This window comes from Haliotis rubra, unplaced genomic scaffold (assembly GCF_003918875.1).
Source record: "Haliotis rubra isolate DU_JTF1 unplaced genomic scaffold, ASM391887v1 Scf568, whole genome shotgun sequence".
Lineage (NCBI taxonomy): Eukaryota > Metazoa > Mollusca > Gastropoda > Lepetellida > Haliotidae > Haliotis > Haliotis rubra.
This window is the reverse complement of record NW_025767266.1, coordinates 145,912-159,177: the sequence shown is the minus strand read 5'-3', so window position 1 is coordinate 159,177 and position 13,266 is coordinate 145,912. Positions and strand designations below refer to the sequence as shown.

The 13,266-nt window shown below is 38.6% G+C and overlaps 1 protein-coding gene across 1 annotated transcript in view; it reads right to left on the bottom strand.

Annotated features, from left to right (window-relative positions):
- Positions 1 to 9,066: 9,066 nt before the first annotated feature.
- LOC124254215 (pyruvate kinase PKM-like) overlaps positions 9,067 to 13,266 on the bottom strand; it is a 70,989-nt gene continuing 66,789 nt past the window's right edge. Inside the window, 1 exon segment of the mRNA XM_046688104.1 lies at positions 9,067 to 12,605. Coding sequence (XP_046544060.1) covers positions 12,316 to 12,605 — 290 coding nt within the window. The 3' untranslated portion in view covers positions 9,067 to 12,315.

Below are 13,266 nucleotides of genomic sequence, written 5' to 3'. Positions count from 1 at the left end.
GACAACAAGATGTCTGGAACAGGTTGCGAAACACCTTCACTTTCCAACGTTGTCCTGATAGATTGAACGCTGCTAATCTCAGCTTCGCTTGCAGAGGATGAGTGACTTGAGGGTTGTTTACCAGCGTTAGCAGTGACCTGGACCTTGGCAGCAATCTTGGGCAATCTGTCGATAGCTCGAGAAGCCTGGTAAACCAACTTTGGGTCATCCACAGAGGTGCAATCATCAGAATGACCGCGTAGTCTACTTGCACTTTCTGGAGCACTCGTCCGATCAAGCTGAATGGGCAAAACACATAATTGAATGAATATCCCCCAAAACAAGTGAAAGCATCAACTGCTTCTGCATATGGGTCTGGGACCCATGAAACATAAGAATCTAACTGCTTGTTTAATCTGGATGCAAATAAGTCACACACGGGTCTACCAAATATCAAGCTTAAATGCTCAAATACTGCACTGTCTAATTTCCACTCTTTGTCATCACACATATTCCTTGAATACCAGTCTGCTTCTACATTAACTGTTCCAGGCAAATGTGCAGCTGACAGCCAAATCTGTCGTTCCGGACCCCAAAGCCACATATCTCTGGCAATATTGTTACATGTTACTTTCATTCCACCCATGTTGTTGACATATGCTACAGCTGTAGTATTATCCAACTGGAGTCTGATATGCGCATGACTTTTATTACAGGCTAAGGACTGAAGTACAAAAAGCAGCTTTAAGCTCCAAAATGTTATTGTGTTGCTCATTTTCTTCCACTGCCCATAATCCCCCTGTGCGTGTGGATCCTAACACTGCACCCCAACAGGTCTTTGATGCATCTGATCTAACAATTAGATCAGGCTGCTGTACTTCAATTGGTCGGGGGAATTTGTTTACATTATGTATCCATAAATACAGTCCCAGTCCATAGTCACACTGGCATCAAATTTTCCAAGAGACTTTTTCAAAGCTTTGTTCTTAAAAATCTCTAACCTTTTGTAGTACATGGGAGCATAAAGCACTCCATGTTCACTTGCATTAAGCTGCGAATCCCCACATGGGCACAATGTGTGAAGCCCATTTCTGGTGTCCCCCCGCCGTGATGTTGCTGGAATATTGCTAAAAGCGGCGTAAAACCAAACTCAGTCAGTGCATTAAGCTGACCAATGACCGCTGCAAGTTCTCTGATTGTGACCGTAGTTGAGTTGAGTAAATAAATCCCTGCAAGCACTAACGATTTTATCCTGCTTTTTTCGAGTCAGTGACACAAGCATAGTCTTGCTGTTGATAACTAATCCCAGATAACTAATCTCTTGTGTAGGCGAAAGCACAGATTTTTCAGGGTGAATAGTAAATCCCAGGGCATCCAAAAGTGTAACAGTTGCATTTACATTATCCTGGCAGCGTGCCTCATCCTCACCAACCAAGAACGAATCAGCAATATACGATGAGTTAGAATGCCCTTCCTGTCGCAAATAAGAAAATACTGGCTTTAGAATTTTGGTGAAAAGCCTTGGGGCCGAAGTCAACCCATTCGGCATACACGTAAACTGTAAAAATTCGTTCCCCCAGAAGAACCTGAGATATTTCCTGTCAGGTTCAACTACTGGGATGGTAAAGTAAGCGTCCTTAAGATCTACAGAGGCGAAGAAACAGTCCTTCTGCACTAAATAAAGGGCAGATTTGAAGGTGTCCATTTTAAAGTGATGTTTATCCACTATATCATTGAGACGCTTCAGGTTCAGTATCAACCTCAGTGAATTGTCTTTCTTAACTCTACAGAAAATGTTAGATACAAATTCTCCTTCTGAATGAACACATCTTTCAACAATACCTTTGTCTAACAAAGTCTGAATTTCAAAGTTCATTCTATTTTCTTCTTCTTCAGAATATCTTATAGGCTGTGGGATATTATGTTGATAGGGAATTTCAGTAAAGTCGATCTGAATCCCTTTCACTGCAGATAATAACCACTGATCAGTAGTAAGTCTCTCCCAACTAGCTATATATTTTCTAGTTTTACCTGCCGTGAGATTATCTGGGGTATTAGTGAAGTCAAAGCTCATCTTTGCTTTGGCCGAGATGGGAACATTCACGTTCTGTTGTTCCCTCCCTCCTTCCCTCCCTCCTTCCTCTGATTCCCTAAAAAGGGGTGTGTTTTCCTTTGGGACCTTGTCCATACTGACCTCCACCAGAAAACTTTAGATTGAACTTGGGGCCTGGTTTTCCTGTTTTCCTTTGAAATGAGGCATTGCTGCTATAGGGGAGTATCTGTGCCCTTTACGTGAAATTGTGCCAGAGGTAGAGATCGAATGAGACTTGGAGTGGAGCTTACCAGCAATCTGTTTTGCTTCACCTATGTCTTTGATTTTCTTATGAAGTTCGTCTCCAAACAAAAGTGTTGAGGCAACCACACTACCTGAATGACATAAGCGTTTGTAAGGACCATTCAGGTCTGGTTTGAATCCATCTCGCCTCTTTTGATTCAAGTCCACCTGGGCAGCAATCAACAGTATAAGGGTGTCCTTGGCTTTGGTCAACAGGTCCCTAATATCAACATCTTGTTTTGCTACCAAAGTCGCCATAATTTCATTCATGATCAATATAACAGGCATGGTAGCCTTCAGAAGTAGTCCTTGCGTGTACTGAAATTTAACATCCTGTGTCCTCCTGCGATATTTCTCCTCGTTCCAGATTTCTTCATTTGTCCTCGGCACCACAAGCATGGGACAATTTTGGGGCTTTTTGTATTTGTCCATGAGTGCCTTGATCTTTTCATTCGACGTCGCTTTCGCGAGCCCATCTTGGATAGACTTGGGCAGTTCGTCATTTATTTTATCTCCGGTGGAATCATCATCACCAAAAAGTCATTCAGTTCAGATAACAGGTGCGCTACTGAATCAGCACTGTCACCCTCTCGCTCACCTCGTTCGCTTGGCTTGTCAGACACATACTTGGACAAAACATTATCCAAAAGGTCACATCCCCTTCATCTCCCGAATCTATGTCGCTCTCAGACAACTCACCATCCTCGCTGTTTCCAAGGTGGCGGCTTTGTTTACAAATCTTCGGAAGCAATCGGAAAGAATCTTCCCCAATCTGTTTGATAGTGTCCGATCTTTGCGATTCCAACAGTGAACCGATCATATTCGCCAGCTTTGTATAGCGCTGTGGTAATGAAAACTGGAAAATAATAAAGCGAACGCTTGAAGTTTCATGCGATCCTTTGTTTCTCTCTTCTTTGTTTTCAAAATTACCACAATGATACACGATCAACAGTGATTTTATGATGATTTCATGGCTATGCCAAAAATTCTCCACAGCTGGAGAAATATATGCAACATAATTTTCAACATTATCACAATGATGCACGATCAACAGTGATTTTATGATGATTTAATGGCTATGCAAAAGATTCTCAACAGCTGCTATGACATGACCGTTAGAGTCAAAATAGAGGTTCGTTCGTGTTGGGAACAGATGGCTGTCTGAAGGAGCCTGCAAATTGAGGTGGTTCTGATATTGAGGAAGAAGCTCAGGTTCAAGTAACAATGTCGCGCTTTGAGCACGTTTCAGAGCATGGACTTGACACATTCCATTTATGCACAATATCATTGTTATTCTGCAGGCAGCACAGAGGGTTCAAGTGAACCTGGCATCATCATGATGAGTGAGTGAGTGATGTTAGTTTTACGCCGTGCTCAGCAATATCATCATCACGTGCCTGGTTTGTTTTATTATGTCAGATGGTTTGGATCCAAACGAGTCTGCTTTTGGCAGTGATTTCTTAAGAATGTGGAAGGGGTTTTGTCGCTTCTATTTAGATACAGATTTGATAACAAAAACACAATGCCTAAAAAAATGGGTCAAATGTAAGATATGTGTGATAACATTTCCCACATGGAAGCCACGGTGGGTAAGTGGGTTAGATTGCTGACATTGTATCAGATTTGGTTAAACAACCGAGTGTGGGTTTGAATCTTGAGATCGGAATCAACCCAACTAAAGTAATAGAATCTGTACTTTACTGAGAAAGTGTAATCCCAAATATAGCATGTTAAAGGACAAGGTATGATAAAGGCCCTTTTTGGACCACAAAATTTCATGATATTCAAAGTTCTACAACATGATAATTTTAGCATAAAAAATGCTAAATAAATTGTTGAAATTACCTCCATATGTTTTTTTTGTACGTTTTAGTGCTGTTTTTTTCCTCTTTGAAGACCTCAAAGTTAACCTATTTTACAATATCTTCGAAAAACCTGCATTTTCATATTTTCAGAGTGATAAAAAAGTGTGAGCAAAAGCTTGACCCATCCCAATTTTTTCACCACACATGAAGAGAGTAAATTAGAATGCACTCCTAAAAAACTGTGGTGGGTCACGCTTTTGCTCATATCAAAATGTTTAAAAAAGTACATTTTTTCTGTTGTATGAAATTGCCCCATACAACATCTCAAAAATAAACATTGGCGTAAAGTAATATCTCTGAAAACTATCCGTCACATTTACACAACTATACCATGATTCATTACTATTTTGAATGTTTTAGAGCACTAAAATGAACTTATCAAACATGTTTATTAACAAATTTCAATATCGTAAGGGACTCTCAAGGCTGATTACTTTGAGGTAAACAAGGGTAGTTTTTTGGAGACCCTGTTGATCACTGCTGGAAAAATAAGAAGACATCAGAAGATTTTTCAAAATATGATCAGGCAGCATTCTAAAGGTGAGAATCTTTGTAATTATGCTAGAATGTTATCATATTTGTTCTATAACCTGTTTAGCAAACCCTCTGTGTCACCAGTCACTGTCAAATAACACTGGCATTCCACTGGATGTAACTGTGTATAAACATACACATTTTAACAAAAATAATGTACCTTGATGTTTTCTAGGATATATCAGGCTACATTTATTATTTTAGAATAAGAACATTGTATCAAGGTCTAGTAGATGATGAAAAGCAAGCAGACGTCAAGTGACACATTGTTGCAAAGTGTAATATATAAGCTTAAAGTGACAAATAGTAACAGTCGAATCTGTAGCCTAGTGGTTACAGTGATGGCCTGTCAAATTTTTTTTTCTGTTATCAGACATTCAGGTTCAAATCCTAAAATGTTTTTTTTCTTTTCTTCTTTTTTTTTCTTCAAAAGTTAAGTTAAACATTGTAAATTGGCTGACAAAACTTGTGCAAATGAAATACAAATTTTGTAAAAAAAAATTTCTTAAGTTTGGTAATGTAAGTTACACTGTTCAAACAAACTTGAATTAACATCATGCAAATCTTGTATAAGCCTGAAGACACTGACTTTTCCACTTTGTTCCCACACAATAAAGAACCTGTAGAAGGTAAGCATTGTTTCAAAATGTTTGTATGGTAATTTCTTTAAGTAAATATTTACAAACTGTCCAGAGCTGTTAATTAGTGGTGCACTGATCAAACAAATAATTAGTTTATGGATATTTTGTGGGCTGCCAGTCAATTACCGATAACCAAATCACATAATCAATTAAAGCGTTCACTCTTTCTTCTTAAAAATATGTTTACAGAATCAATGACTATTGGTTTCAATTGTCATATTAAAACTGAGGACTGATTACCTTTGTTTTCATGTGCTCTAACAGTTGTTTTTATCTTATATCTATAATTGATCAAAAAGTGGCCTCAACAATTGATTATGCTTTTTGAGGTCAATTCCCTTCCCTATATAACTATACTATTGACATGTTTAGCATTAGAAAAATTAGAAAGCACCAACTTCTTGAACATAATGCTAATTCTTTTATGATCTCAAATATTTGTTTTCAGATAAGAGAAATTGGCTTGGACTGATTTCAGGAGTGTCATTTCATGAAGATGACAACTTAAAACTTGAGGTGGAAGGTAAGCATAATATGAGTGCTAAAAAATAACCAATATTTTTTTCTTCAATTTTCTAATTTAATGTGACCGAATTTCAGAAATACTGATGTCTCAGTGGTGATTGAATCTGCATAAGCCTTCAAGGCCAGACTACTGACATTTGAAAATAAATAAGTAATGTTACCCTTGAATAGATTTATAATATCAAAGTTTTAAAAAGAATTTTCTTTTGATATAAAGTCATCTGTTTTTCAGTTGAGAGAAGATCTGGGTATTGCAGACACCAAAACAATATGCCAGTTTCCAGCAACTCTAGTGATACACGGTTGAATGCTGCAGTTCTTGACAGTGATTCAGAAACTGATTCAGAGATTGATGACCATGTGGATGAAGAGTGAAAGTGGATGTTTTATATATCTTTGTAGTGAATGAGTTGTGAATAATTACTTTTTGAAGATTTTTGAATACTGACTTTTAACACTTACTTGGTGTCAAAATCAAGCTGTGCCGAGAATGTAATTTCACCTGAAATAGGCCCCTTTGAGGTCAAGACCTGTGATTTTTAGTGCAACATGATTGGTTATTATAATAACATGTTGTGAATGAGATGTTTACTGTATATTTGCTAAAACCGGTTTTGAATACTGACTTTTAACACTTACTTGTTAAAATCAAGCTGTGCCCAAAATGTAATTAGACCTAAAATGGGCCCCCCTGTGATTTTTCGTGGGACATGATTGGTTATCATAAGTACGTGTTGTAAAATTGACAGAGTTTATGTTTGCAAAGAAAGTTGTGAATAATGAGCTTTTTTGTAATCAATTGGCAAGTAATTGAATTACTGTCCACAATGTATTGCAACCCTAATTGGGCCCCTTGAAGTTAAAACCTTGTGATTGATGTTGACATGTTTCTTCATCATGAATACCTGTTGCAAAACTGATACTGTTTGCATGTAAATAAACTGATAGTTGTATATAAGTCATTATGGCACACTGATATTTCAGATTTCTTGTTATTTTTTCATGGGAACTGATAAAACCCATTTTTGGCCCCTCTGCATTGAAATTATGGCCACAGATCATTTAAAAAATAGCTTTTTTATGCAAAGCCATCTTGTCTCTAAACAAATAACATGTGTTCAGCTAATTCTGTTTGTGGGCCAAAAACCACCCTTATCATACCTTGTCCTTTGTTACTAGACTTTGGAAAAAACTACTGAGCTAGCAATATGCTAGTCGTTTTGTCGATCCTCACTATATCGTGGACTAACTGGATCTTCCCATGCTGCTAACTTGACATGGGACACAAACTTGTGCGAGGTCAAGCAAGGTGAATCTGAATGTATGTGGAATATTTGTCCACACTGTATTTTCCTGCAAATGCTAGATGCTTTGCTTTGACTCCAAAATTATAATAATGTGATTGGCAAGATTCAGGAAAAGAATGCTAAATATGTGGACCTCGCCTTTGAAATGTCTCACTTGCATCCCAAGTACACTGTCATCAGGCTCACCATTGTTCTAGGTGCCCTTGGTTTGGTACCTCCTGATCTCTTGGCGCAGATCATGAGAGTGCCTGGGTTCTCCAACGTGAGCACAGCCCTTCTGACACTCTGGGTAATGCAGAAGGCTGCAGTGTTGGGGAGTCTACATATTCTCCGGACAGTTATTGGCGAGTTTGACTAGGCAGCGTTTCCTGGGAGAAGTCCCATTCGCTGTCTGGGTTGTGTGTAGAGGGGTCCAGGGCCCTGAGCTGATGATGAGCCTTACCAGCCTGAATGTGCCAGGATCACCCGAACCATCTCTGGTGCATACTACTTTTAATCTGTAAAACGTAATAATAAATAAATAATACATGTGCATTTATAATGCATGCAATCCAGACAAATATGCCTGCTACAAGGGGATTGTCAGATAAAAGTTAGTAAGTCTTCACTGGATTTAAATGTCACTATGATACTTGTAGAACATATGGGTCTTCAGTCTTGATTTGAATTGCTCAAGGGCTTGACACATTTTCAACTCTAGGGGCAATGCTGGAGAAGGATCTGGAGCCAAATGTTTCCAGTCGATAATTAGGAACTATCATTTGATCGGAGTTTATGTGCTGGAGCGTATGGAGTCAAGAGTTCAGATTGTAGTCAGGGCTGGTGTTAGGGAGGCATTGAAAGGTGATACAGAGAAGCTTGAACTCTATTCTAGCTTTTACTGGCAACCAGTGGAGGTCTCTGAGGACTCGTGTCATGTGCATGTTTGCTGTTCTTGTGATGACACGTAATGCAGAATTTTGCAACACCTGTAGCTTATGATTACACAGTGCCATTTAGAAAGTGGTCAAATGTAACATGTTATATTTGGGATTACACTTTCTCAGTAAATTACAGATTCTAGTACTTTGGGTTGAGTCCCATGCGGGATTCAAACCCACACGCTCAGAGTCAGGCACCTAATCACCAGCACACAAAGTCAGCCGCCTAACCCGCTCAGCCACCGCAACTTCCACAAAAATGGAAGTCAGACAACTGGTAGTCTAGACTGCAGACTTTGTGTACCCCTCTGATAAGTGTACTGACTGACTGAGTATGGTTTTATGCCACTTTTAGCAATATTCCAGCAATATAACGGCGGGGGACACCAGAAATGGGCTTCACTCATTGTACCCATGTGGGGATTCGAACCCGGGTCTTCGGCGTGACGAGCCAACGCTTTAACCACTAGACTACCCCACCGCCCCTCTGATAAGTGTAAATTGGCATGGCTCCCATGGCCGAAAGCTATGATTACACAGTGCCATTTAGAAAGTGGTCAAATGTAACATGTGTTATATTTGGGATTACACTTTCTCAGCGTGGCTGAGTGGGTTAGGCGGCTGACTTTTTGTGCTGGCGATTAGGTGCCTAACTCTGAGGATGTGGGTTCGAACCCGCATGGGACTCAACCCAACAAAAGTACAAGAAGCTGTACTTTACTGAGAAAGTGTAATCCCAAATATAACATATGTTACCTGTAGCTTAGATAGCAGTTTTCCACTGATGCCCTGAAGCAGACTGTTGCAATAATCTAGTAGAACCAATCCCTACAAAATGCGACTGAACAGGCTACAATTAGTCACCTTTACTATTCACAACAAAGACCATCTTCTCTTTTGTCATACTGATGAAACAGTACCACTGAAGAGTTGAATGAAACAGAAAACCCAACACACATCTTTGCCACTCACTATAATGTTTATTTATGTTTAGATGTGTTAGACTAAAACAGGGGAAACAGCATAGGTAGTGAACTGCCTTATACATTGCACCTCTTGGTAAAACATGCTCAGAGGGAGGGACACCAAAACAGGTACAGATGTGCCGAAAACAAGAGTAAATTCCTTAAGTAGACCGACAACCTGTACTTGTTGCTGGTGAACTCATCTCCCTTGCTGTATCAAACAAAACAAATAAGTCAGTTCATTAGATAACCAACAGCACTCATTAGATGACTCTGATTGATAAAAACAGCTTTGTTAGATAATAATAACAATAAATTATCAAAGCATAACCGGGTTTCCTTTGAGGCAACACCAGGAACACATAGTACAATAAGTCTTCAGACAAACCAATCTTATTTCAAAATCTTCATGAAAGTAACACAATTTGCAATATCATTAGACAAGACATGCCCTGTAGTTTTCATAGAAATAATCAAATAGTATTATCTTATTCAGTCCAACAGAAATGACAAGAAAATCATGAAAACAAATTGGTTTGTCCATCATATAAGGAACTGTAAGCTACTCATATTGACGACTGTCCTTTCACTTTCTGTGTAATGTATCCTGCCTTTGTTTTGATCGTCACAATGTAAGTGTCAGCTTGAGTGGGAGGAAATCCCAAACTCTGCAGTGAACACTTGCACCTTCGACGTCTGACACTCCTGCTCCCAACTTTTTGCTTGTGATTAGTTAGACTGTGAGCATAGCGTTTAATTGTGACAGCACATCTAGGAGAACAACTAAAATCTTCCAGGTAAAATATGTAGATAACTTCTTTGTTCAAAATGGCAAACACACATTCTGATAATCTCAAGTCAAAAGTGTCAACAAAATAAACACGTAATAAGAGTAAAATAGAATAGATTTAAGGCTACTTCAGAGATAAGATATTGATAACTATATTACATCCATTAGCAGGGGGTTCTATAAACTGCAGTAATGCTAGGAAATCAACAAGTCCCCTAACATGCCATGTCCTGAAAACGACTAGCTATAGCAGGGTATTTTGGAATATACACTTCTGCAAGACATACAGAATGTTACACAATCATTCATATTCCATAATGCATTCACACACAGGCCATGTCCACATAATGGACTGACACCCTTCACTCTGAGGTATTAGATAAAGAAACTTTGGCAAATGTTTAGGGTTATTAAATAAGGTTTGTTACACATCTGAAAAGACACCTAGCTATAACATAACAAGCTTCCATCATTTGAAGGAGGTTAAATAAATCCACACATCTCTAACCATCACCAGATGTTTGCCAAATACATTAGGGTAAGTCAGAAGAAAAACAGAAGTTTGAAAAACTAGAAGCGCTTGAATTTTACTTGCAAAACAAGGACCAGCTCAGTCAACTTAAGCATCAATCAATCAATCTTTACTTGGTACAGAAAAAAGGCCTTTGGTACATATAATATAATATAATATAATATATATACCGTAAGAGCACTCTAAAAACTTAAAAGTCTTCAAGTACAATGTAATTCTGGTCCAAAAACATTACTGCCAGGCCTGGAAGACATTGAAGAGAAACTCCTCAAGATCTAACAGTTACCCTAGTCTCAGGCTCTTATACTAACCAATTTTACAAAGCACCAAAATTACATATGATACAACTTGTAAATACTTGCAAATATAAATTTACATGTGCAAAGAAAGGTAACCATCCTCCGAATTCGACAATATAATAATGTTTACCTTGAAATTTCAATGTAACCTTTTCAAATCAGTTCCCCATTTTAGAGAAGATAAGTTTTAAGTTTAATCTCAGATGTATTAATAAGTTTTAAGAAAGTAGCCATAAGTGAGGTTCTTCTACTTCATTACCTTGATCTTTAACCTAAATGCATGTGCCAAAGGCATTCCCATTTGGAGAATAAACAATAATCTCTAACATCAACTATCTTTGTGTAGTGGTCATTACCAATACTACTGCTGGCAGACGTCAAGTTCCAACCAAAAATTGTGTCATGTGGCTAAAAATAATGACATAAAACAGAAAACAAACAATTACGGAATCAGTTTCTTTTGGTGCTGTTTCTTTAGCAGTCGAATCTGCAAAATTTGTTCTCTTAACAAGACAGTAATGACAATATCGATGTCATGATTGAAAAAGAAAACAAATATACATAATATAGATTTACATGTATGTTGCTTGATGTCTCCCTTTGCACAGATTCATTCACCATACACTAGTATCTTGATCACTGATCCTCTATCACAGATCGTATATTCGTTTCACAGGTTCCAGTATTTGACAACTGAGCAGTATTATCATCAGTTACCAACATCATTAACTTAACAAGATCATTGATCGTCTTTTGTATAATATTACTAGTATTGGTCAGGATACAAGACTCAGCCAGTGAGTCAAACAGGATCATCTAAACATAGGGACCTACCAACAAATCAGGTTCAATTGTTTCAAAAGGTTAAATTAAACCTGTAACAACACTTCAAAGATCCAGGTTATATGAATAACACTGAATCTTGACAATCATATCTTGTATTTAAAGCTACCACACATACATTGTGACATTATCTATCGGTGTTACTTTTAGAATGTATAACGTTTGTGTAGTTCAAAAGCTGAATGATCCAAGATAGTATTGTTCGTTACAAGGCAGATCTTTCACTGCCAGTTCCACTTGTAAATGGAGCATGAAGACAAGATAACACTTAAAGAAATGAACCTGTTCCATCTTGACATGGCCTTCAGATACACACAACAAAGGTGTGACACTCCTCAAAACCTCTTCTGGATAGCTGTAACAGAGAACCTACAGCAAACAGTTAGGCAAGAGAACTGGACATGCTCCCCCAATAGACACAATACAACATATGTGTGAAACCTCCAAGCCTCTTCTCTGTGTAGCTTTAACAGAGAACCTACAACAAATGGCATTCTTGAATAAACGTTAACAGCACTAGGTGACATGTAACCTAAACCACAACAGGGTAGGTGGGGACATGTAGGCCATGAAAGTGGCTTGTGGATGACATGGCTAGCAGAATCATGTGCCCTGAAGAAATTTCAAGACTCTTCCTTCAAGAGTCCTCGATTGGACAGCTGAATTCTGTTTACATTGACTGAACATGTTGTGCTAAAATACAGTTACCAGCAAGGATACAGTTCCACCACCCAGGACATCCTCAAGCCAGATTTCAATAACCTACAAAAGATTTCTCCATTAGAAGAATTTGACATCCTTTCCTTTCTCTGCACTGGCACCTGCATCAGAGGCTTCCTTGTTTAAACTAGGAATGCTGGAGATGCCAACGATGGGTGGCAGGAGCTCCTTGTCCTTCATCTCCGTGGCAGTGATGATCCTCATGGTGTTGGTGGATCCGGACCCGGGCTTCCAGCCGGTCATCACCACAATTGAGTCTCCTTCTTTGATAAAGCCACGGCCCATCCCTGAGCTGATGGCACTCCAGATGCGACGGTCAACATCGGCAGTCCATTCATTCATGCGCTCATCTGCAAAAAATTGACATTCTTCTTTATAGGTGCATGTATGACTTTCCTCTCACACTACAATATGTATGGATCTTTTGAAGGGAGAGTGCATGAATCGGTAAAGCTTCAACAATATATCAGCTATATCATATTGAAATATTCGTGTGGACTAAACAAACCTGTGGTTAAAAGAATGAGCGACAAACCACATCAGCCGCCTGTGATGACAATCCGATAAGTTGTTGAGTTGAGTTGAGTTGGGCTTTACATCACATCGGCATTATTCCAGCCATATAGTGAGAACAAGTCTGCATTAATATACATTGTAAGTACAAAGTGGTTTCGTTTCAAAGACATACATTCATTACGTTGTCATTTTAGAACAGAGAATGTCATAGCACTAGATTGAAAAGCAGATACATTCAAGTTATTGACATTACACAGTTACATTTTATGATATAGATGGACTTCCCTCAGGTAGTTTAGTATCAGATGAGCTCACGCTGGAGACAATCCGATAAAACATGGTCACACCCTTAAGGCTCATCTGATGTTATAGTTAGCATGAGGTTTCAGAGCAACTTTCCCAAACTACAACATCTGCACTTGGTAAAAACATTCTGTTCGGAGACACCAGAGTCCAAAAATACAGCTGTCATGGACGTAAGAGGGTTAAGGTGGG